A 25,201-nucleotide genomic window follows, 5' to 3' on the forward strand; every position below is an offset into this window, starting at 1 on the left:
CCTTGGAGAATAGCTTGACCCCCCTCCTCTCTGTGGCAGCCCCTCAAATATTGGAAGGCTGCTCTCCTGTCTCCCCTCGTCCTTCTCTTCCCTAGACTAGCCAGGCCCAGAACTAAGAAGGAATTTCTTGCCTGCGCCCTTCACATGTGCGGCAGAAATCCGAAAACCAGCCAGCTGGCAGCAGAGCTGAGCTGGGGCAACGGCTTGCGTGCCCGAAGAGAGGGCTCTGTGTGCCACCTGTGGCATGCGTGCCATAGGTTCGCTATCCCAGGTATAAGGTCTCCTGCTTGAGCAGGGGGTTGGGCTAGATGACCTCCAAGGTCCCTCTGTTATGATTGATAGGGGGAACAATTAGTGGAAGGGTGCACTTCACGCGAGGTTTTTAAGAAGAGATTGGACAACCATATGGAGGGTTGGACTAGAAGACCTTCAAGATCCCTGGCCCCTTCCAACTCCGTTATTCTGTTACATCTATTGATCTATTGCATCCCAGAGCTAAACATTTCCAGAAGCCTCATTCCCTACACCCAATGAGGAGGTACAGTATGCTAGGGAGCTGTAATTCAGCGGTAACTGCCTGCTTCTGATTTACACCATGTCTATTTCACTTTATTGCCTTTGCAAACAACGATTCACAGAAGCATCCCATTAATTTTAAAGCCCTTATAAAGAAGCTCTATATTATTGGGAGGAAGAAAGCATTTAAGATTTGGGCTTCCTCCAGGTTTCCTAAAAAAAAAAAAAAAAAAATGCCAACTCTCTCTTCTAGACCACATCAACCTATTTACTGTATGCTGGATAGGATAGGATAGTGGATAGGATAAAATAGAATAAGGGATAGGATAGAATAGAATAGGGGATAGGATAAAATAGAATAAGGGATAGGATAGGATAAGGGACAGGATAGAATAGAATAAGAGATAGGATAGAATAGAGGATAGGATAAAATAGAATAAGGGATAGGATAGGATAAGGGATAGGATAGAATAGAATAAGGGACAGGATAGAATAGGGGATAGGATAAAATAGAATAGAGGATAGGATAAAATAGAATAAGGGATAGGATAGGATAGGGGTGGATAGGATAAAAGAATAATGGATAGGATAGAATAGAATAAAGGATAGGAGGATAGAATAAGGGATAGGATAGGATAGAATAAGCCGGGATAGGATATAATAGTGGATAGGATAAAATAGAATAAGGGTTAGGATAGCATAGAATAAGGGATAGAATAGAATAAGGGATAGGATAGGATATAATAGTGGATAGGATAAAATAGAATAAGGGATAGGATAGGATATAATAGTGGATAGGATAAAATAGAATAAGGGTTAGGATAGCATAGAATAAGGGATAGAATAGAATAAGGGATAGGATAGGATATAATAGTGGATAGGATAAAATAGAATAAGGGTTAGGATAGCATAGAATAAGGGATAGAATAGAATAAGGGATAGGATAGGATAGAATAGAGGATAGGATAAAATAGAATAAGGGATAGAATAGGATAGAATAGTGGATAGGATAAAATAGAATAAGGGATAGGATAGAATAGTGGATAGGATAAAATAGAATAAGGGTTAGGATAGGATAGAATAAGGGATAGGATAGAATAGTGGATAGGATAAAATAGAATAAGGGATAGGATAACATAGAATAGGGGTGGATAGGATAAAAGCATAAGGGATAGGATAGAATAGAATAGGGGATAGGATAAAACAGAATAAGGGTTAGGATAGGAAAGGATAGAATAGAATATGAATAGAATTAGAATAGAATAACAGAGTTGGAAGGGACCTTGGAGGTTTTCTAGTCCAACCCCTTGCTGCTTAGGCAGGAAACCCTACACCTCTTCAGACAAATGGCTATCCAACATCTCCTTAAAAACTCCCAGTATTGGAGCATTCACAACATTTGGAGGCAAGTTGTCCCACTGATTAATTGTTCTCACTCTCAGGAAATTTCTCACTAATTCTAAGTTGCTTCTCTCCGTGATTAGTTTCCATTATCCCTCTTTATTGACTTCCCTCCTTCTCTTACCATTGACACACAGGTAGTCTTTGACTTATGACCGGTTGCTTAGCCAGCTCCTGGCAGCTGGAAAAAGGGGAGTTACGACGCAGTGGCAAAGTCGTGATAGCTGCCTCCTTTGTTTGGGTGGCCACATTTTAGATACCTTTAAACCTGACGTTAGAACGCCATCTGTCAGCTGTCACCAGGGGGGCCTTTGCCCAGGTTCACCTGGTGCACCAGTTGCAGCCCTACCTGGACCGGGAGGCACTTCGAATAGTCACTCACGCCCTCGTCACCTCAAGACTGGATTACTGTAACACGCTCTACATGGGGCTGCCCCTGAAGAGCGTTCGAAGACTGCAGTTGGTCCAGAACGCAGCCGCGCGAGAGATATCGGGTGTACCTAGATACACCCATGTTACACCTATCCTCCGCGAGCTGCACTGGCTTTCTATCGGTCTCCGGACTCGCTTCAAGGTGCTAGTCGTTACTTTTAAAGCCCTACATGCTTTAGGACCTGGCTACCTGAGAGACCGCCTCCTGCCACTTACCTCCCAACGACCAACAAGATCTCACAGGTTGGGCCTCCTCCGGGTGCTGTTCGACCGGACAATGACGGCTGGCGGCCCCCCGGGGGGAGGGCCTTCTCTGTAGCTGCGCCAGCCCTGTGGAACGATCTACCCGTAGAGATCTGGACCCTTCCCACTCTCCCGGCCTTCCGTAAAGCCACCAAGAGCTGGCTGTTCCGGCAGGCCTGGGGCTGTTGATCAATATCCAGCCCCACTTAGACGGAATGCATGATGTGGAATTTTAATCATATCTTATTTTTTAACTTTTAAATGTTTCTTTTTACCTTGCCTGTAAGCCTCCCAGAGTCCCAAGGGAGTGGGCGGCATACAAATCTTATTAAACTAAACTTTTCATGCCTCTTGATGCGGATAAAGAAGAAGTGCAAAAGTTGGCTTGAAACTCAACCTTAAGAAAACTTTAAGATCGTGGCATCCGGCCCTCTCAATTCCTCTCAAATAGATGGGGAAGAAATGGAGGTAGTGACCGATTTTATTTTCCTGGGCTCAAAGATCACCGCAGATGAGAACTGCAGCCAAGAAATTAAAAGACGCTTGCTCCTAGGGAGGAAAGCGATGGCAAATCCAGACAGCATCCTAAAAAGCAGAGACATCACCCTGCCAATCAAAAGTGCATCAAGTCAAGGCGATGGTTTTGCCAGTTGCAATGGATGGCTGTGAAGGTTGGACCATAAGGAAGGCTGAGTGCCAAAGATTGGAGGCCTTTGAACTCTGGTGCTGGAGAAGACGCCTGCGAGTCTTCTCGCAGGAGAAGATGGGACTAGAACTCCCAGTCGTCTGGTGATGGGCCCAAAGTCACCCAGCTGGCTTTCATGCCTAAGGCAGGACTGGAACTCATAAAACTCTTGGCGATGGGCCCAAAGTCAACCCATTGGCTTTCATGCCTAAAGCGGCATTAGAACTCACGGCACATCAGTTTCCAGCCTTTTGTTTTTCTCCTTCTTTTCAAATTTACCAAATCAAGCTATCATTTGAAATGTTAATTAGGGGAATCCCAAAGTTAGAGTGGAAAGTTGAAAAACAAAAAGCAAGCATCATATTGGAACAAGGTGATGGGAAATCAAGCTTTGTGGCTAAGAAAGCAACGTCGTGTTTTTTGTTCTGTTTTTCCCTGAAGTCGCAAAAGAACCAAACGCGTCTTGAAGGAGATTTTTATCTGCTTAATCTTGATAAGACCGAGTCAAAAGCTCAGATGCGTTTGAATTTTACAAGTTTGAAAGCGCTTAACAATTTTGGAGCTGCTTTTAATCCTTCCCTTTATCCAGGTGGAATTTAATCATAAAAACTCCTTGCTTTTCCAGGTTTTGAGCTCTGAGCTGTGTTTAAAAAGGGTCTTAGCTGGTAGATGAAAGCCTTGGAAAAAGTTTTGAAATCATTCAATGGAGGTAGTCCTCAATGTGCAACCACAATGAGGACTAGAATTTCTGTCACTAAGCGGAGCGGTTGCTAAATATGTCCGATTTTACGATTTTTCGCCACGGCTGTTCGAGGAATCATTGCCGTTGTTAAGTGAGTGACATGGTTGTTAAGCAAATCCAGCATGACCCCCTAGGATACTTCCAACGGCCAAAAATACAGGCTGGTTGCCAAGCTCCTGAATTCTGATCACATGACCGTGGGGATGCTGTTATGGTCATTAAGTGTGAGGAACGGTCATAAGTTGTTGCTTTTTCCCCCAGTGCCATTGTAGCTTCCAACGGCCACTAAAGGAATAGTCGTAACTCTAGGATGATCTTTGTAACCAGACTTCACATAAGGCCCTGCCATTTTTGAAAACTGTTTTTTTTTAAAAAAGAATATAGCAATAATACTTAAACTTATACACCACTTCATAGTGCTTTTATAGCCCTCTCTAAGCGGTTTATAGGCCTCTTGCCTCCCCCCAAAACAATCTGGGTCCTCATTTTACCCAACTCGGAAGGACGAAAGGCTGAGTCAACCATGAGCCAGTCAGGATCGAACTCCTGGCAGTAGGCAGAGTCAGCCTGCAATACTGCATTCTAACCACTGCGCCACCACAGCTCCTTCCTTCCTTCCTTCCTTTTGCCCTAAGTGCTTTACAGAGTCAGCCTCTTGCCCCCAAAAATCTGGCTCCTCATTTTACTGACCTGGGAAGGACGGAAGGCTGAGTCAACCTTGAGCTGGTCAGCACCGAACTCCTGACTGTGGGCAGAGTTTGCAAATACTGCATTCTAACCACTGCGTCACCAAGGCTCCTTCCTTCCTTCCCACCCAATAGCACTTAGACTTATATACCGCTTCATAGTGCTTTTATAGCCCTCTCTAAGCGGTTTATAGGCCTCATGCCCCCCAACAATCTGGGTCCTCATTTTACCCAACTCGGAGGGATGGAAGGCTGAGTCAAGATTGAGCCGGTCAGGATCGAACTTCCTAGCTGTGGGCAGAGTTAGCCTGCAATAACCCCTGCAACACCACTTCTTTCTTTCTTTTTCTTTCTCTTTTTCTTTCTTTCTCTTTCTTTCTTTCTTCCTTTCTTCCCTTCCTTCCTTCCCAATAGTACTTAAGACTTATATACCGCTTTACAGTGCTTTTACAGCCCTCTCTAAGCAGTTTACAGAGTCAGCCTCTTGCCCCCAACAATCTGGGTCCCCATTTTACCAATCTCAGAAGGACGGAAGGCTGAGTCAAACTTGAGCCGGTCAGGATCGAACTTCCTAGCTGTGGGCAGAGTTAGCCTGCAATACTGCATTATAACCCCTGCAACACCACTTTCTTTCTTTCTTTCTTTCTTTCTTTCTTTTTCTTTCTTTCTTTCTCTTTCTTTCTTTCTTTCTTTCTTTCTTTCTTTCCCTTCCTTCCCAATAGTACTTAGACTTATATATCGCTTTACAGTGCTTTTACAGCCCTCTCTAAGCAGTTTACAGAGTCAGCCTCTTGCCCCCAACAATCTGGCTCCTCAGACATAGACACGAATAAATACTTCTGCAGCTGGGGCAGACATCAAACCTGAGTGTTTTTCACTTCTCTTCGGTGGAAAAAGGGAAAATACAAAAGAGAGACAGAAAAAAAAGGAAGTCTGTTGTTTTCTCTCTCTTCCTCTAAACGTTGCACAGTGTCATTCAGGCACGCCGCGAATTTACAAGAGAAGCCAAAACAGAAGTTGGGTCGGAGAGCTACAAAACGCACGAGTGGGAAAATCGTGGGAACGGGATGACGTCCTTAATATTCTGAACTCCCAGGATGCACTGCAGGTATCGCTCGAACCCCATGCCGAAGCCCCCATGCGGGGTTGATCCAAACTGGCGCAGCTCTATGTACCTGCACATGAAGGAAATGGGATCATTTAACCCTGGGCCTATTTTCCAATCAGCTTAATCGCTTATTATCTGCAATCTGAGCTTCCTGTTTACTGTAGAGATACAGCACCCGACGTTCTTTAAAACTTTCTTTTTTAAAAAAGAAAAACATAAAGAGTTAAACAAGATTTTACATTAAAAAGAAAAACACCCTAAGAAAAACTGAAGGGAGACAAGCTGAAAAATGGCGACTCAGAAAAATAATAATAATCTGCAATATCTTATATTTTATGTTTAGCAATAGTCACTTAAGGAATATTACATTCCTCCAATAAAGTGTTTTATTAGACAAACTTGGCAACTTCAAGATAAGCGGATTGGGTTGAAAGAGACAAGTTGATCAAAAGTCTGGGACTGAGATGGGACTAGAACTCACCGTCTCCTGGTGATTGGCCCAAAGTCACCCAGCCGGCTTTCATGCCTGAGGCGGGACTAGAACTCACTGTCTCCTGGTGATTGGCCCAAAGTCACTGAGGCCGCTTTCCTGCCTAAGATGGGACTAGAACTCACCATCACCTAGTGACTGGGCCAAAGTCACCCAGCCGGCTTTCATGCCTGAGATGGGACTAGAACTCACCGTCTCCTGGTGATTAGCTCAAAGTCACCCAGCCGGCTTTCATGCCTGAGATGGGACTAGAACTCACCATCTCCTAGTGACTGGCCCAAAGTCACACAGTCAGATTTCATGCCTGAGGTAGGACTAGAACTCACTGTCTCCTGGTGATTGACCCAAAGTCACCCATCCAGCTTTCATGCCTGAGGCAGGACTAGAACTCCCCGTCTCCTGGTGATTGGCCCAAAGTCACCCAGTCAACTTCCATGGCTAAGGTGCAACTAGAACTCACCGTCTCCTGGCGAGTGGCCCAAAGACGCCCAACTAGGCTTCAACTTTACAAGGGTGACTGGAACTTACCGTCGCCTGATTTCTAGTCTAGCCCCCTAACCCCTACTCCAAACTGGGTCTCTTCATTACAAACAGGGGGAAAATAAATAAGATAAGATTATTGAAAATTACAGCTCATTGTACAATGGTGTCTGCGGGTATCTCTCTCTCTCTCCCTCTCTAAGCCTACAACTGTTTATCTGGAGTTTTGCTCCTTTGAGATATTCTCTGCTTCTCGAAAAATTGAAGAATCGCAGGCAGAGAGGAGTTATCTCCGAGGAGTCGAGTGTGGGCTGGTTTTTCTTGTTTCGCCTTTGCAGATATTTGTAAATTTGGAAAGAAAGGAGGAAATGATGTCATGGAGCAGAGCTGGGGGAGGGAGAGAGAGAATGAAGGATAGAGGGAAAGAAAGGGGAACTGTGACGAATGTAAAAATATCTTTATTCGGTGTTTGGAAGGCTTCCTCATCTCCTCCTGTCTTGTATCTTTTATGCCTCCAGTGGAAAACTCAGACGGTCTTTTCAAGTTCACGTCTCAAGGCGGCTTGAATCTTTCCGCGCTCAAAGCTTAACAACTCCTCGACTTATGACCACAATGGACCCCAACGCTTCTGTTGCTAAGTGAGACGGCCCACCCCATTTTTACGGCCTTTCTTGCCGTCGCTGTTCAGTGAATCACGGCGGTTGTTCAGTTAATGACACGGTCGTGAAGTGAGTCGGGCTCCCCCACTGATTTTGCTGGTTGGAAGGTTGCAAAAGGGGCGGGGGGGGCACGTGACGCCGGGACACGGCGACCGTCATAAATGCGAACCAGTTGCCAAACAATGGTTGTTTAGTGAGAAAAATGTTCATACGTCACTTTTTTTCAGTGCCGCTTTAACTGGGAACGGTCACTAAATGAACTGTCGTAAGTCGAGGACTACTTAGCAATAGCAATAGCAGTTAGACTTATATACCGCTTCATAGGGCTTCCAGCCCTCTCTAAGTGGTTTACAGAGTCAGCATATCGCCCCCAACAACAATCCGGGTCCTCATTTTACCCACCTCGGAAGCATGGAAGGCTGAGTCAACCTTGAGCCGGTGAGATTTGAACCGCCGAACTGCAGCTAACAGTCAGCTGAAGTGACCTGCAGTACTGCACTCTAACCACTGCGCCACCTCGGCTCATACTTGTAATGTGCTAAGGCATGGGTGTTAAACTCAAGGCCCGCGGAGCAGATCAGGGCCCGCGGTGCCTCTGCCAGTGAAAATGGGGCTCAGGAGCGCTGCGCATAGCTCCTCTGAGCTCCATTTTTGCTGGCCGAGGGCTGCAGGAGGCCGTCACAGACGAAAATGGGACACAGGAGGCCACACCCAACCCTTCCACCTCAATTTTTGGTGGCCAAGGGCTGGAGGTGGTCGCGGCCGAAAATGCCCCCCCCCCCAGCTCCGTTTTTACTTGCAGAGGGCTAGCAAAACAAATTAAGAACAAAACCACGGTATATATTTAATACACTGCGAGGGATATAGATTAAAATTATTACTTGTGGACAACTAATTCAATGAAATGTTTACTATATTAAATTAAACATGAGGATATGTGTTATTAATAGTAAAATAGGATAACGGATGGAAATGATAGGTTTACATTTGATTGATTTGGAGAGGCAAATAAGGATATCTAATTTCCTTTTTAACTTTTGTAATATGTGTCTTTCTTTTAATGTTGTACGCCGCCCTGAGTCCTTTGGGAGAAGGGAGGCATCTAAATCCAACAAACAAACAAACATACAACATATGGTCCACATATTAAGAAAAAATTCAAATGAAGCGGGAGAATACGGAATTAAAAATGAGATGGCTGAAATGTAAAAATGGAAATACGATGGAGAAGGGTTTCCCCTTTTGCATTTGGGCATGCCAGAAGCGACAGGGAAGAAGAAACGGAAAGATGAAAAAGAAAAAGAAAGGGAAGATGGGATGGGAGCAAGGAAGGAAGGAGAATGAAGAGGGAAGGAAAAAGGAGAAAAAGGAAGGAAGGAAGGAAGGAAGAAAGGAAGGAAGGTAGGAAGGAAGGAGGGATATTATGAGTGAGGGAGGGCCTGAGGGAAGTCCTGCCTTAGCACTTGGTCACCACAGATGCCCCCCAACACAACTGATGTAGAGCTGGTCACACCCCCTGGTCACGTCCACCCTGCCTCCCCCCCTTCCAGGGTCAAACACAACCCTGATTCAGTCCTCAATGAAATCAAGTTTGACACCCCTCTGCTAAGGGCTGTTTACCACCCAAATTCCAAATTCCAACCAGTCATTCCGTTGACCCCCATGGTTACATCCTCATATTTTTGGCAATCGGCCTGCATTTACTGTAATCCTGTGATAAAATGACCACAATCTATATTTTTGCCCGTAAATCAGGATTTACTTCTATTTTCTAGCAAGAATGGCCATTGTAGACAATGGATTCGCTTAATGACCACGCCTTTTGCTTTGTAACATGTAATGTTAATTACATTAATGTAAGTTAACGTTCAATTAACCCAGTGTTTCTCAACCTTGGCAAACTTGAAGAGGTCCGGATTTCAACTCCCAGAATTCCCCAGCCAGCGAATGCTGGCTGGGGAATTCTGGGAGTTGAAGTCCAGACCTCTTCAAGTTTGCCAAGGTTGAGAAACACTGACTTAACCACTGTTGTAAAGAAAGTTGCAAAACCAGTCACGTGGTGATGCACTTAATGGCTGGAATGACTAATTAGGATCTAATTATGGTTGTAAGTCAAGGATAGTCTGTGTCCCTTCATTAATTTCTTTTTAAAACAGGACTCCTGTGTCCTATCTGCATTTTATCATATTTATTATAAAGAGCCGTCGCTAACCTAAATGTTGGCTTCTGGTAGAATTGAGAGAATTCTTTTGCTTTTCCTTAAGAAGATTTCCAAAGCTAATGAAACAGATGAATAATATTTAGGAAATATATCTTACCATTGATAGGTGTCTTCAAGCATCAACCTGTGGGGAAAAAAACGAAATCATATTTTCTCAGTGAGAGGAATGAATTCTGGGAAGTTTGCAAAAATAACAGATTTGCATGCTGCCTGAAGCTGACACAGAGGTGGCACATAAATAATATTATAATTAAATCAATACCAATGTTGGACATTTTGTAGCATCTTAAAAATGTTCACTACTGAGATAGTGACAAGATTTTATTTTCCTGGGCTCCAAGATCACCACAGATGGGGGCTGCAGCCAAGAAATTAAAAGACATTTATTTGCTCCTAGGGAGGAAAGCGATGGGAAATCCAGACAGCATCCTCAAAAGCAGAGACACCACCCTGCCAATCAAAAGGGCCTATAGTCAAGGCTCTGTTTTTCCCAGTTGCAATGGATGGCTGTGAAAGTTGGACCATAAGGAAGGCTGAGCGCCAAAGAATGGAGGCCTTTGAACTCTGGTGCTGGAGAAGACTCCTGCATTGAGTCCCTTGGACTGCAAGGCCATCCAGCTGATCAGTCCTAGAGGAGATCAACCCTGACTGCTCTTTAGAAGGCCAGATCCTGAAGAGGAAACTCAAAGACTTTGGCCACCTAATGAGAAGGAAGGACTCCCTGGAGAAGAGCCTCATGCTGGGAACGGTGGAGGGCAAAAGAAGAAGAAGGAGACGGCAGAAGAAGGTGGCTGGATGGAGTCACTAAATCAGTCGGCGTGAGCTTCAATGGACTCCAGAGGATGGTAGAGGACAGGAAGGCCTGGAGGAACGTTGTCCATGAGGTCCCGATGGGTCGACTTTGCAACTAACAACAAAAAAACGTTCAACTGAAGGCAGCTAAGGTCATCTCTAGCCAGGATAAAATATAACAGCCCTGTGTTGGCAAGATTTTGTTTTACTTTAAAGGCAACGACATTGAAAAAAAAACCGAAAAGAAAAGAAAGGCAGGAAAGAATATAGTAAAGATATAAGAGCCAAGGTGGCGCAGTGGTTAGGGTGCAGGCCACTTCAGCTGACTGTTATCTGCAGTTCAGCGGTTCTAATCTCACCGGTTGACTCAGCCTTCCATCCTTCCGAGGTGGGTGAAATGAGGACCCGGATTGTTGGGGGCGATATGCAGACTCTGTAAACCACTTAGAGAGGGCTGAAAGCCCTAGGAAGCGGTATATAAGTCTAACTGCTATTGCTATTGCTATTGCTGTAACATGAAAGTAAGCTCTCATGCTGTTAATGAAGTCAACCCACAGCTGAGTCCGGTAGTGTATGATATTGGCTTACCAGCCTAGGGTGGGACTAGAATTCTCCATCTCCTGGTGATTGGCCCAAAGTCACCCAGCCAGCTTTCATGCCTAAGGCGGGACTAGAATTCTCCGTCTCCTGGTGATTGGCCCAAAGTCATCCAACTGGCTTGCATGCCTAAGGCGGGACTAGAATTCTCCGTCTGGCTTACATGTAACTTTGCTGCTTGTATCCTTACGATTTATATTGACATTGATTATTTCCTGATTGCTTATTTGTACCCTATGACTATCACTGAGTCTTGTACCTTATAATTCGTGGCGAATGTATCTTTTCTTTTATGTACACCGAGAGCAAATGCAGCAAAGACAAATTCCTCGTGTGTCCAATCACACTTGGCTAATAAAGAATTCTATTCTATTCTATTCTTCTCTTCCCTTCCCTTCTTTCTTCATCTTTATTTTTGTTATATTTTGTGTTCTGAAAAAGCTCAATAAAAAACATGATTAAAAAAAAAAACAGCAGGACTTGGCCTAAGCACAAATTGGTTGCTTATCTGCTGTCAAGTTAGTGTTGACTTTTAGCGACCAGGTTTAAGATGATAGAGAATTGCAGAGATAAATTGGAGAGGAGAATGCAAAAACTGCTAGCAAAACTATTAAGAGATAATAATAATAATAGTAAGAAAAGGCGAAAGTATGCAACAGCCTCACAGGAGGAGGCTGTGAGAGGCAACCACACCTTCCCTTCGGTTTCTCAGAAGGGGCAGTATCTGATCATTACGAGATGGAGCCGCCTGCCAAAACTGCTGGGGGGGAAATCCCTAAGTGCTTTCTGGAATCCAGTGGAATCCATTTGATGCTGGGCGTGGAGCGCTTTTGCAGAAGTCACGATGCGAGTGAGCCACAGTTGGACAGAAAAGCTGAAAAACCACCCCAGAAGAGAACCAGCAATTAGCAATCCAGAAGTCACAATGACAACTGCTTTTAATTTTGTAACATGTGGACAGACACGATGATAGATAGATAGATAGATAGATAGATAGATAGATAGATAGATAGATAGATAGATATTTTATTTGTATGCCGCCCTTTTCCCTGGGGGGACTCAGGGCGGCTCACAGTTCAGGGGGAGGGAGGACAAACCATGTTAATTATGGAATCGACTGGGAAACGGTGAGCAATTGGACAGTGGTGGGTTCCGCATCCCGTGGCAAACCGGTGTGCTGCGCACGGGGCTGGGCATCCAAGTCTCGGCACGCGCACCGCACACGCATACGCCACAGCTCTGCGACACCAAACTGCTCGGCAGAGGTCGAACAATTGGCCCGTTTTGGTGGCAATTGGCCTGTTTGCTTCAAAAACCGGTAAAGAACATGAGCGGACGGGTGGGTCAATAGCAATAGCAGTTAGACTTATATACCGCTTCATAGGGCTTTCAGCCCTCTCTGAGCGGTTTACAGAGTCAGCATATTGCCCCCAACAACAATCCGGGTCCTCATTTTACCCACCTCGGCAGGATGGAAGGCTGAGTCAACCCTGAGCCGGTGAGATTTGAACAGCCGAACTGCAGAACTGCAGTCAGCTGAAGTAGCCTGCAGTGCTGCATTTAACCACTGCGACAGGGGAGTGGAGTTTGCAGGAGACGATCATTTCATTTCATTCATTTCATTTATTATATTTATATGCTGCCCTTTTCCCCCGAAGGGGACTCAGGGCGGCTGACAAATCAAATCTGGGAAGGGGTGGGGGGGTACAGACAAAAAATAAAAAAACAAACATGACAATACATAATTTAAAAACACACAACAGTCATACCATTCGAGACGGGGGCAACAGCTCTTTAGCCCCAGGCCTGTCGGAACAGCCAGGTTTTAAGGGCTTTGCGGAAGGCCTGGAGGGTGGTGAGGGTTCGAATCTCCACGGGGAGTTCGTTCCAAAGGGTCGGAGCAGCCATAGAGAAGGCTCTCCTCCGGGTAGTCGCCAGTCGACACTGGCCGGCGAATGGAATTCGGAGGAGGCCTAATCTGTGGGATCTAATCGGTCTAGTGGCAGCAGGCGGTCTCTCAAGTACCCAGTTCACTTAATTGGTTCGTGAGTCTCCGAGACTCCTTGCCATGTTTTGCAGATCTTGGCCTGGCAGCTCTCCAAGCCAGATAAGGTCTGTGACTGTAAATCCTCCCTTGAAAGACTTTGCTGGATGTGAATGAGCAGAATTCAATTAATAAAAGGGTTTTTTGTCGGGACAAGGAGTTTGCTTCAGGCTCTCAGGAAGCCTCGGTCAGAACACGGAGATTGTTTCAACAGAGATATTCCCAGTGCACCCCGAGAGAGAAATATCTGCCTCTACCTGGGATCGAACTCACAATGTCCTGATTGTGAGGCAAGAGCTCCACCTCTAGGCCACCGCAACACTCATCCTATTAATTTTTCATTAAGCGGTACCCAACCCCTTCCCCAACAAACCAGGCAGAGAAAACCACACTACCTCCGTAAGCGAGATTGCAGAAAATCCACACGATCTTCTCTCAAACTTCCACCGAAAAGTTCTCCAACTTCTGGGACCAGTAGATCAACCGCTGCTACCTTTTAGGGAACAGAAAGTCAAAGGTTTGTCCGGAATCTTTCTCTGTGTGAAGGTACACAATCACCACGTAGTCCGGAATGGTTAAAGGTAAACGTTTGTCCTCTCCGGTCATGTCTGACTCTAGGGGGCAGCACTCATCTCCATTTCTTGGCCGAAGGGGCCAGCATTGTCCAAAGACACTTCCGTGGTCATGTGGCCAGCATGACTATACACTGAGATGCTGTGACCTTCCCACCGAAGTGGTACCTATTCATCTACTTACATTTGCATCAGTTCCCACCGGTTCGGGCCGGTTTGGCGGCCTGAGTCACTGGAACCAGCAGGGACCCAGGACTGTCACGCCCCCAACGTCTTCGGACAGCGCTGGCTCTTCAGCTTTTGAAACAGAGACGAGCACCGCCCCCTAGAGTCGGGAACGACTAGCAGATATGTGCGGGGGGAACCGTTACCTTAAATACAACGTAAAAGCTTGCACAACCAACCAATTCCACCCGAGAAGCGAATTTATTTCATTTCAAAAAAGTTTAAAGAGGGTAACAAGAACCCAACCCAAGAGGAAATGGGTACCCAACCCAAGAGGAAAGTGTTTTAATGAATAACGTTCTCACAGTCCTACGAGGTCCATCTTCGTTGTCTCGCATGTAGAACGGCTTAAGGTCGTAGGGATAGTCGTACACGAAAACGGGAATATCGCCGCAGTGTTGCACCAGGTATTTCTCGTGTTCGCTCTGGAGATCCTGCCCCCACTAAGGAAAGAGGGGGGAAAAAATCCAGGTTGTAGGATAAGCAAACCATGATAATCGCGTGTCGCTTTAGGTTTGCAAGCTACTTGAAAGCATCGTGAATGACTACGGTTCCTACTTTCTCAAGATTGCCGTGATGATCCGGTTACCGACTTGCATTCTGATCTCCAAAATCAGCGTTTATGAACCTTGGAAATGTTAAAAGCTGTGGGGACGTCAACTCCCAGAATTCCCTAGCCAGCAAGCTGACCGAGGAATTCTGGGAGTGGACGTCCGCACAGAGTAAAATTGCTAAGATTGTAAAACACAAAATAGGAGGAGAGTGGTGATCGTAGGAGACAACAGTTCGTATTTCTGACGATTTCGCTCATTGTGTTTTGTGTCGCAGAGACTGCTTGCCAGAACTTAATTTACAGCTTTGCAACTGGAAGCTCACGGCCTCGCAGTTAACTTTTCGATGGACTATTGCCTGGACTTTTCGGTGGGTGAATGCCATTATCTTTTATCGGACCTGGGTACCTGAGAGACCGCCTCCTGCCGATTACCTCTCTCAGACCAATTAGATCGCACAGGTTGGGTCTCCTCCGGATTCCATCTGCCAGCCAATGTCGGCTGACGACTCCCCGGGGGAGAGCCTTCTCTGTTGCAGCTCCGGCCCTCTAGAACGAGCTCCCTGTTGAGATCCGGACCCTTACTACCCTCCCGGCCTTCCGCAAAGCCACCAAGTCCTGGCTGTTCCAGCAGGCTGGGGGAGCTGAGAAGCACCTACCTCCATAGAAATTGTGAATGTTGGTTTTGTTTTTAATATGTTGTCTTTGTCTCGTTCCCCCCTTTCCCTTGTCTTTTGTGAGCCACCCGGAGTCCTCCGGGAGTGGGCAGCATACAAGACAAATAAATAATAATTAATTCACAGGAGATAAATAAAGAGGGTTTTTTGGGACAAGGAGTCTGTTTCTTTTGCCTGCTAAAACTGGATCAGAACACTATCCCTCTCTTAATGCAACTGCGATAGTAAATTTTTGGCCAATTTACTATCAAACAGCGTCCTGGAGATTTAGGCTGGTCTCCTCCCTGTTGACATTTCTGAAACTGTTGACGAAGGGACAGTTGTTTTGGGAAGCCTTTCCTCGATGTTAGGAAACATCTTTGATGTTCACTGTTATTGTTTTGACCTTGCGGTTTTAGGCTCGTTACTACTTTCACGGTGTTTTACTTCGACAGTTTTGGCTTATCGGGGATGTTTAAAATTGTTCCGTCGTATTCTGCGTAAGATGTGGAATGTTGTTTTATTTTGTTCCAGCAACGTAGAAATAAATAGATACGGTTATATAATTAGACCGATAGTAAAAAATAACTGTTGGCTGCACATAATAAATAAAGAGAGGTCCCATTCAGAAGGCGAGCATCACCATAGGAATGCAAACCCTTGTAAGAGTTGTATGTAGTAGTAGTTTATTGTCAGTGTACCTCGTGCAACGAAATTAAATGCCATCTTCAGTGTATGCATTATAACTATAAAAATAAAAACACACATCCTTCCCACTCTAATTGAAAATCCCTGATACGGTAGTCCTCGATGTATGACCACAATTGAGGCCAAAATTTCTGCTGCTAAGCGAGAGATTCGTTAACTGAATTCTGCCCCATTTTACAACCTTTCTGTTGCCATAGTTGTTAAGTGAAACACTGCCATTAATTTAGGTGCACGGTTGTTAAATGAATCTGGCTCCCCCATTGATAAAAAAGGAGAAACCCGCCCCCCTGAGCGTTTGAGATATAAGTTCTTATTGCTCTCATACTTTTCCGTCAGCCTACTAAATACCTGAGTTTTACCACCACCACCCCCCATCAAAAGTTTCCGAAAAATACTCACGGCTGGTTTGTAAGTGAATTCTTGCCCAGCTCTCTCCAAAATTTCAATGGCTTCAGTATAAGGCATTCTTAAAACAAAACAAAACAGGATTGTCAATTATTTTAAAGATTTGTACCCTAAATCTAAACAAAATTGTTGGTATTGTAGGAGAAGACCAGGGGTGGGAGTTAAACACGCCATCTGCTCAGAATCGTTACGTTGCCACAAATGTTCTAAGTCCCCTTAAATTCTGCGGTACTTTCTCTCAATTTAATACTGTAGTTAACTTAAAATATTAGACTGCAGAAATGGATAGGCTAACCTTAAAGATAAAGAGGATACAGAATACTATTTAAGATGGGATTTGTTTTACAAATGGTTAGACAGCAGAGGTAGAAATTAGGAGTTGGAGTTGGTTTACTATATACAAGTAAAGATTGTTATTATTATTGATATTATGTGTAGATAAATTGTCCCAGACATTACACTGTTTATTAAGCACTCGTGTATGTTAAAGAAAAATGTACAAATAAAACTTATTTTAAAAAAAGAACTTTAGATTCTTGAGCAAGATTCTCCAAACTTGGCAACTTTTAAGACTTGTGGACTTCAACTCCCACAATTCCCCATCCAGCTTTGGAGATCCCCTGGGCTCGAGCAATTAATTTTCTGATCTGCAACTTTAATGCTTTGATCCGCATTCTATGCTTTTTCTGGTGGTCTCCAATCCAAATCTTATCCAAATCCAAATCCAATTCATTTCCCCCCCCCACAAAATGAGTCAAAATTATTACATACCAAGGAATTTCAAGCCACAAATTACTCACAAATTACGCTTGTAAGTTAAGCAACAACAACAAAACACCCGCCTCCCCCAACAAACTTACATTATGAATGGGTTCTTCAGCATTTTTTCTAATTTGGACTAAAGAGGAAAGAGAAAGGAAAATTAATGGACCGTTAACGTCAGAAATAGCTTAGGTTTCGAAACAAAAGCATTTTGGGGAAACAGTCAAGACAACAGTGAGGGTTGCACAAAGGGATCAAATTGAAAGCCAACAATTTTCAGTTTCGGGAGAAATTGAGAAATTTGAGGAGGGAAAAAACCACGAGAAAAGTTGGAGAAAAAACTTTGCAAAATTCAAAAAGTGAAAGGATCAAGATAAGTCCAGCGGAACCATTTCAAATGTGGATTGAACTAATAAAGCATGTTTCAAGATAACTCAGCTAAATGTTGGTAGTGCCATAAAAATCCTTGGATCCTATTATCATATGTGGTGGATATGTGGAGAGGCAAAAAAAAGTTGGACAAAAATTAAGACATGGTTGGAAGAGGTGATACAACAACGTATTAAGCTGAAGCCCAAAACATCTCTGCTGGGAATTCTACCTGAAATTTATAATAAAGAGAACTTATATTAAATCATGCATGTATTAACTGCAGCTAGAATTGTATATGCACCACATTGGAAAAGTGTAGAGATTCCTATGGATGAAAAAGGCAAGGAAAAGATTAGAATGTGCAGAAATGAAAAGAGTAACATTAGCAATTAAGGCAAAAGAGCAAACTGAATATTATATGATTTGGTGAAGTATTTTACCAATGGTTGGAAAAATAAAGGAGTTTGGAAATGAAGAAAACGAAAAAATAAGTAGACTTAGATAAAGATATAAAATGGTTAGCATGTGTATGATAAGAATAATGATGTTTGGGAAGAAGGGAAGGAGGGAAGGTATGTGAGAAGGAGGGGGGATCGAGGGAGGGAAAGGAGGGGAAGGAAAGGAGGAAAGGAGAAAAGAAAGGAGGGAAGGCAGGGGAGAAGGAAGTAAGGGGGGGAGGAAGAAAAGGGTATGGAAAAGAAGAAATGAGGGAAGAGAAGAGGGAGGGAAGGAATAAGATACCTAACCTTTGATGTTTATATGATTTGATAGTATGGGAATATCTCGAAATGTAGTTGTATTGTTTTTTACAAGTTATGGATGTTGTATTTTCGTTTTACCAATAAAATCTTATTTATTAAAAAAAAAAGAATAATGATGTTTAATGTTGATATATTATTACTAGAAGATAGTAAGAAGAAAAATGGAGAGTTTTATAAAGTTTAAATGCTTAAGATATTATAATACCAAACTTAGGGAAATAATGTTAATTAGAACATGAAAGTTGTGGCAAAAAGAAGAACGATGTTGCCCAGAGATGTTTGACAACCTGCGTAAGGAAAGATGGAATAATGTTTATTTTTGTCATTAAAAAATAATAAAACTCTTAAAAAAATAAAAGTATATTGCCTAGATAGATATATTAGAAAATATTTACCTCATGGCCAGGGGCGATGCGTTTATGAAAAAGGGCCGCATCTTGAGGGCAGTTGGAGAGAATTTGGTCTGTCACAGTTTTGAAAAGATCTTCAATAACCTGAGGAAAAAGGAGTGGAAAATCAGGTTAAAAAGAGAAAGAAGTAAGAATATTTCCTGTTCCAGACAAGAGGATAACCCCCAGGTAGAGGTAGTCCTTGACTTATGACCTCAACCGAGCCCAGAATTTATGTTGCAAAGTGAGAAAGGTGTGACGTGAGCTCTGTTCCCCTTTTTAAAAGACTTTTCTTGCCACTTTTTGTAAATCGATCCAGGTTGTTAAACGAGTGACAGGGTTGTTAAGTGAATCTTGTCGGAAGGTCGCAAAAAGGGGATCAGCGCAGCCGTCGTAAATGTGAGCCAATGGCCAAGCCTCTGAATTTTGAGCACGTTCACTGTGGGAATGCGGGCAAGGATGTAAATGACGGTTGTATGTCACATTTTTCAGGGTGGTTATAACTTCAAACGGTCGCTAAACGAACTGCAGTAAGTTCAAGGGCTGCCTGTAGACATCCTTTTTATAAATAAATAAGTAATAAATCAATTGCAAGCAGGTTTATATCCTCAACTGCTCTCAAGCAATTTTCCCCAATTTAGTGCCCGTAGAAATGCTAGACCACAGCCTCAATCCAGGTAGTCCTCAATTTACGACTACAACGGAGTCCCAAATTTACGTTGCTAAATGAGGCAGCTGTCAAGTGGATTTTGCCCCAGTTTTGCAACCTTTCCTGCCACAGTTGTTAAGTGAATAAGAACAGCGGTTAAGTTACATGGTTGTTAAGTGAATTGGGCTTCCTCGTTGATTTTGTCAATCAGGTCGTAAAAGGGGATCACGTGACCTCAGGACACTGCAACCGGCATAAGGACCTGCCAGTTGCCAAGAGTTTTTAGTTTTGATCACGTGACCCCCGGGGATGGTGTGATGGTCGTAAGTGTGAAAAATGGTCATAAATGACTTTTTCCAGTATTCCTCTACTGGGCCTCAGAGCTGGGAGATGTAAACATGTCACACTTTTCCATTTCCAAAACGACAGAGAGGGGAGGGGAGAGACAGAAAGAGAGCGCGAGGGGAGAGGGAGAAGGAAAGAGTGGGGGAGAGGAAGAGAGAAAGAGAAAGGGGGAGAGAGAGGGATGGATAGAGGGAGAGAGAAGAGGATGGTAGAGGGAGAGAAACGGGAGAGGGGGATGGGTACAGGGAGAGAAAGAGAGAGGAGGGTAGAGGGAGAGAAATGGGGGAGAGATGGATGGGTAGAAGGAGGGTGAGGAAGAGAGAGGAGGATAGAGGGAGAGAAATGGGGGAGAGATGGATGGGTAGAGGGAGAGAGAGAAAGAGAGGTGGAGAGAGGGAGAGAGAGGGATGGGTAGAGGGAAAAAAAGAAAGAGAGAGGAGGGTAGAGGGAGAGAAATGGGGGAGAGATGGATGGGTAGAGGGAGAGAGAGAAAGAAAGGTGGAGAGAGGGGGAGAGAGGGATGGGTAGAAGGTGGGTGAGAAAGAGAGAGGAGGATAGAGGGAGAGAAATGGGGGAGAGATGGATGGGTAGAGGGAGAGAGAGAAAGAGATGTGGAGAGAGGGAGAGAGAGGGATGGGTAGAAGGTGGGTGAGAGAGAGGAGGATAGAGGGAGAGAAATGGGGGAGAGATGGATGGGTAGAGGGAGAGAGAGAAAGAGAGGTGGAGAGAGGGAGAGAGATGGATGGGTAGAAGGAGGGAGAGGAAGAGAGAGGAGGATAGAGGGAGAGAAATGGGGAGAGATGGATGGGTAGAGGGAGAGAGAGAAAGAGAAGTGGGGAAAGGGAGAGAGGGATGGGTAGAAGGTGGGTGAGAAAGAGGAGGGAGGATAGAGGGAGAGAAATGGGGGAGAGATGGATGGGTAGAGGAGAGAGAGAAAGAGAAGTGGGGAAAGGGAGAGAGAGGGATGGGTAGAAGGTGGGTGAGGAAGAGAGAGGAGGATAGAGGGAGAGAAATGGGGGAGAGATGGATGGGTAGAGGGAGAGAGAGAAAGAGGTGGAGAGAGGGAGAGAGAGAGATGGGTAGAAGGAGGGTGAGAAAGAGGAGGAGGATGAGGGAGAGAAGGGGAGAGATGGATGGGTAGAGGGAGAGAGAGAAAGAGAGGTGGAGAGAGGGAGAGAGAGGGATGGGTAGAAGGTGGGTGAGGAAGAGAGAGGAGGGAGAAATGGGGGAGATGGATGGGTAGAGGGAGAGAGAGAAGAGAGGTGGAGAGGAGAATGGATGTAGGGGGGAGAAAGAGAGAATAGAGGGAGAGAATGGGGGAGAGATGGATGGGTAGAGGAGTGGATGGGTATGAAGAGAAGTGGAGAGAGGGAGAGAGAGAGATGGGTAGAAGGAGGGTGAGAAAGAGAGAGGAGGATAGAGGGAGAGAAATGGGGGAGATGGATGGGTAGAGGAGAGAGAGAGAAAGAGAGGTGGAGAGAGGGAGAGAGAGGGATGGGTAGAAGGTGGGTGAGAAGAGAGAGGAGGATAGAGGGAGAGAAATGGGGGAGAGATGGATGGGTAGAGGGAGAGAGAGAAAGAGAGGTGGAGAGAGGGAGAGAGAGGGATGGGGTAGAGGGAAAAAAGAAAGAGAGAGGAGGGTAGAGGGAGAGAAATGGGGGAGAGGGATGGGTAGAGGGAGAGAAGAAAGAGAGAGAGGGGAGGGGAGAGAGGGCTGCACCGTGTGAGAACGGGATGGTGAACTTCTGGCCAGAAATAATGCTTCCGTTTCCTCGAAAGAGGAACTTTCCATTCCACAAACTTCCACCGTAAGCAAAACTACACAGTCAACCAAAGCAGGCAAATATTTCCATTCATCTCTGCTGAAATTAATTCCAGGAAACCCTTTTTTTAAAAAAAAATTGTAAAAACCCCTTTTATTTTTCCAGCGAAGAGAGACGCCTATCTTATCCCGGTTTCCCCGTCGACTCTGCTTGTCAGAAGGTTGCAAAAGGGGATCACGTGACCCCCCCCCACCCCTCCAGGACACTGCAACAGGCAGAAGTACATGCCAGTTGCCAAGCATTTGAATTGGCATCATGTGACCGTGGAGACGCTATAACGGTCGTTACGTGTGAATAACGGTCATAAGTCAGCGCCGTTGTAACTTTGCTTGCCCCGTCGCTGGTGTGCGCTGGTGTCCCAGCTATATGAAGTTCCCAAATGAATTAATAAATGAAAGAGGTCATAAAATCGGGCCCGGCTCGCTTAACAACGAGCTCATTTAGCGACCAAAAATCTGGTCTCGATTGTAAGTCACGATTCTCAAATGGGAAATATAGAAGTCCTGAAATATAAAACCCCAAAACAAGAAAATGACGAGAGACCTCAAGATTGTATACAAAACCTGATGAAACCCTGAAATATTTTAGCTCCCATTTCAGACCCCAATTTCAAGTGGGCCTTTAAAAATTCTTAAGAGAAAAAAAAGGAATGTGCAGAGATAAGATAGCTTCACGAAAGAATTAAAAGAAAGAAAGAAAAATCTGAATATTAACTCCGTATGGGATTTATGGTATAATTGACTAAAGGAAAGGGGAGAGTGTGTGTGTGTGTGGGGGGGGGGGAAGCAGGAAAGCAAAAAAGAAAGAAAAGATCAGCAAATTAATAAACAACTACAAAACAGAAAACGATTAAAAGAAATACAAAATAGACTGTAGCAAATAAATAATAGGAAAGGGATGCAAAACGATTCAAATAAAGGTTGTTATACATAGAATATATAGAATGTTATATATAGAGTGAAGAAAAAAGATGTATGAAATAATATAAATGCATATATATATGTATGTATGTATGTATATGTATATGTATCTATTTAGATTTTACAACCCCTGGTATGCCCAAATATGGGAGGAAGATCACTACTTCCATTCTCTGTCCTTCGGCTCGTCACAAGAGACCATCCAGACAGAAACCCAATATTTTTTTACTGTTGCCTTTTTGTTACATTTGTTATATTTGTGCTGATAAATAAATAAAGGGAGACTAGTATAGATCTATTTCAAGCTATTTAGCTCTCATCAGCTAGCCATACCCTTGCTGGGAATCGAACCTGTGCTCTATTGCCTCTTAGGCAGATGTGTTAACCATTGAGCTACAGAGCTCGACTCCTTATCAGCTAGGCCAGGGTGAAAGGTATATATTTAAAGTCACAACCCCTGGTATGCCCAAATATGGGAGGAAGATCACACTTCCACTCTCTGTCCTTCGGCTCGTCACAAGAGACCATCCAGACAGAAACCCAATATTTTTTACTGTTGCCTTTTTGTTACATTTGTTATATTTGTGCTGATAAAGTCTTCCTTTATTTATTTATCAGCACAAATATAACATATGTATGTATGTATGTATGTATGTATGTATGTATGTATACATACATGTCTTTGGTTATTCGGGTTTTCTCCCGCGTAAAATTGGAAGTGTCTTGGCGACGTTTTGATGAAACTTCGATGAGACTTCGTCGAAATGTCGCCAAGACACTTCCAATTTTACGCGGGACAAAACCCGAATAACCAAAGACCTACATACAAACACCCGCGAACACCTCAGAAAACATACATACATACATACATACATATAAATTACACACACACACACACACACATAAATAAATAAATAAATTACAGTTATACAAGACTTACATGTACAGATAAAAGATTCACAACAGGTATGTAAAAGAAGTGTAATGTGTTGCAAAGATGTGAAGTTTGCCTAAACGAAATAAAAAGTTTAAAAAAAATAAAAATAAAAATTCTTAAGCGTTCTTCGGCTTCCAGAAAGCTCCCTGCTCTTTCCTACACAACTAGGAAAAACTGAAAAACTCAACGCACAAAACCTGCAACCCTCACAACAACCTACAAAAAGCTTCTATTTATGGTTTCTCTCCCAGGAAATCTTACCTGCATGATCTCCTGAAGCGTGTCCAGGAAAAATAGTTCGGCTTCCACCATATAAAACTCAGCCAGGTGTCGGCGGGTTTGAGAATTGTCCGCTCGGAAGGTGGGCCCAAAAGTGAACACTTTCGTAAATGCCCTGCAGTGGGTAAAACAACACAAAACAGATTGAGCTGCTGCCTGCTAGCTAACCTGCACTCATGTTGAGACGCACCTGAAGATGGAAATGATCACATGCAGGTGGTCCTTGATTTATGACTGTCCAATTAGCCAGATAACTTGCATTTTTCTTGTGGTCCTAGCAAAAGTTTTAAGCAAGTGACATGAGTGGACATGACAACAGTATCCCGATAGTTGCCCCAAAGAAGAGGAGGGGGTCAGCCTATTCTCCGAAGCACCTGAGGCAGGACAAGAAGCGATGGGTGGAAACTAATCAAGGAGAGAAGCAACTTAGAACTGAGGAGAAATTTCCTGACAGTCAGAACAATTAATCAGCGGAACAGAAGTTGCCTCCAGAAGTTGTGAATGCCCCAACGATGGAAGTCTTTAAGAAGATGTTGGATAGCCATTTGTCTGAAACGGTATAGGGTTTCCTGCCTAGGCAGGGGGTTGGACTAGAAGACCTCCAAGGTCCCTTCCAACTCTGTTAATCTGTAATATGAAGAACGGTTGCAGGAACTGGGCATGGCTAATTTAATGAAAAGAAGGACGAGGGGAGACATGATAGCAGTCTTCCAATATCTCAGGGGTTGCCCCAAAGAAGAGGGAGTCAAACTATTCCCCAACGCACCTAGAGGTTAGGACAAGAAGCAATGGGTGGAAACTAATCAAGGAGAGAAGCAACTTAGAACTGAGGAGAAATTTCCTGACAGTCAGAACAATTAATCAGTGGAACAGAAGTTGCCTCCAGAAGTTGTGAATGCCCCAACGATGGAAGTCTTTAAGAAGATGTTGGATAGCCATTTGTCTGAAATGGTATAGGGTTTCCTGCCTAGGCAGGGGGTTGGACTAGAAGACCTCCAAGGTCCCTTCCAACTCTGTTAATCTGTAATATGAAGAACGGTTGCAGGAACTGGGCATGGCTAATTTAATGAAAAGAAGGACTAGGGGAGACATGATAGCAGTCTTCCAATATCTCAGGGGCTGCCACAAAGAAGGGGGAGTCAAGCTATTCTCCAACGCACCTTGAGGGTAGGACAAGAAGCAATGGGTGGAAACTAATCAAGGAGAGAAGCAACTTAGAACTGAGGAGGAATTTCCTGACAGTTAGAACAATTGATCAGTGGAATAGAAGTAGCCTCCAGAAGTTGTGAATGCCCCAACAACGGAAGTCTTTAAGAAGATGTTGGATAGCCATTTGTCTGAAATGGCAGATGGTTTCCTGCTTGAACAGGGGTTGGACTAGAAGACCTCCAAGGTCCCTTCCAACTCTGTTATTCTTTTATTCTGTGCTTTTATTCTCCAAAGCACCTTAAGGCAGGACAAGAAGGATTGGGTGTGTGTGTGTGTGACATGATAGCAGTTTTCCAATATCTGAGGAGCTGCCCCAAAGAAGAGGGGGTCAACCTCTTCTCCAAAGCACCCGGAGGCAAGAGAAGAAGGAATGGATGGAAACTAAACAAGGAGAGAAGCAACCTAAAACTAAGGAGAAACTTCCTAACAGAGAGGACAATTAATCAGTGGAACAGCTTGCAACCAGAAGTTGTGAATGCCCCAACACTGGAAGTCTTTAAGATGATGTTGGATAGCCATTTGCCTGAAATGGTATAGGGTTTC

General features: G+C 44.2%; 1 protein-coding gene across 1 annotated transcript in view; it reads right to left on the reverse strand.

The window, feature by feature from the left end:
* Positions 1-5,379: 5,379 nt before the first annotated feature.
* Positions 5,380-25,201, reverse strand: part of NARS2 (asparaginyl-tRNA synthetase 2, mitochondrial) — a gene marked incomplete in the record, with an annotated part of 28,799 nt that continues 8,977 nt past the window's right edge. The window contains 8 exon segments of the mRNA XM_087721014.1: positions 5,380-5,880; positions 9,761-9,787; positions 13,492-13,589; positions 14,199-14,336; positions 16,207-16,273; positions 17,073-17,110; positions 18,503-18,601; positions 23,432-23,564. Coding sequence (XP_087577140.1) covers positions 5,736-5,880; positions 9,761-9,787; positions 13,492-13,589; positions 14,199-14,336; positions 16,207-16,273; positions 17,073-17,110; positions 18,503-18,601; positions 23,432-23,564 — 745 coding nt within the window.

This window comes from Thamnophis sirtalis, unplaced genomic scaffold (assembly GCF_051295495.1).
Source record: "Thamnophis sirtalis isolate CommonGarterSnake01/CBP01778 unplaced genomic scaffold, rThaSir2_p1.2 scaffold_8, whole genome shotgun sequence".
NCBI classification, from domain to species: domain Eukaryota; kingdom Metazoa; phylum Chordata; class Lepidosauria; order Squamata; family Natricidae; genus Thamnophis; species Thamnophis sirtalis.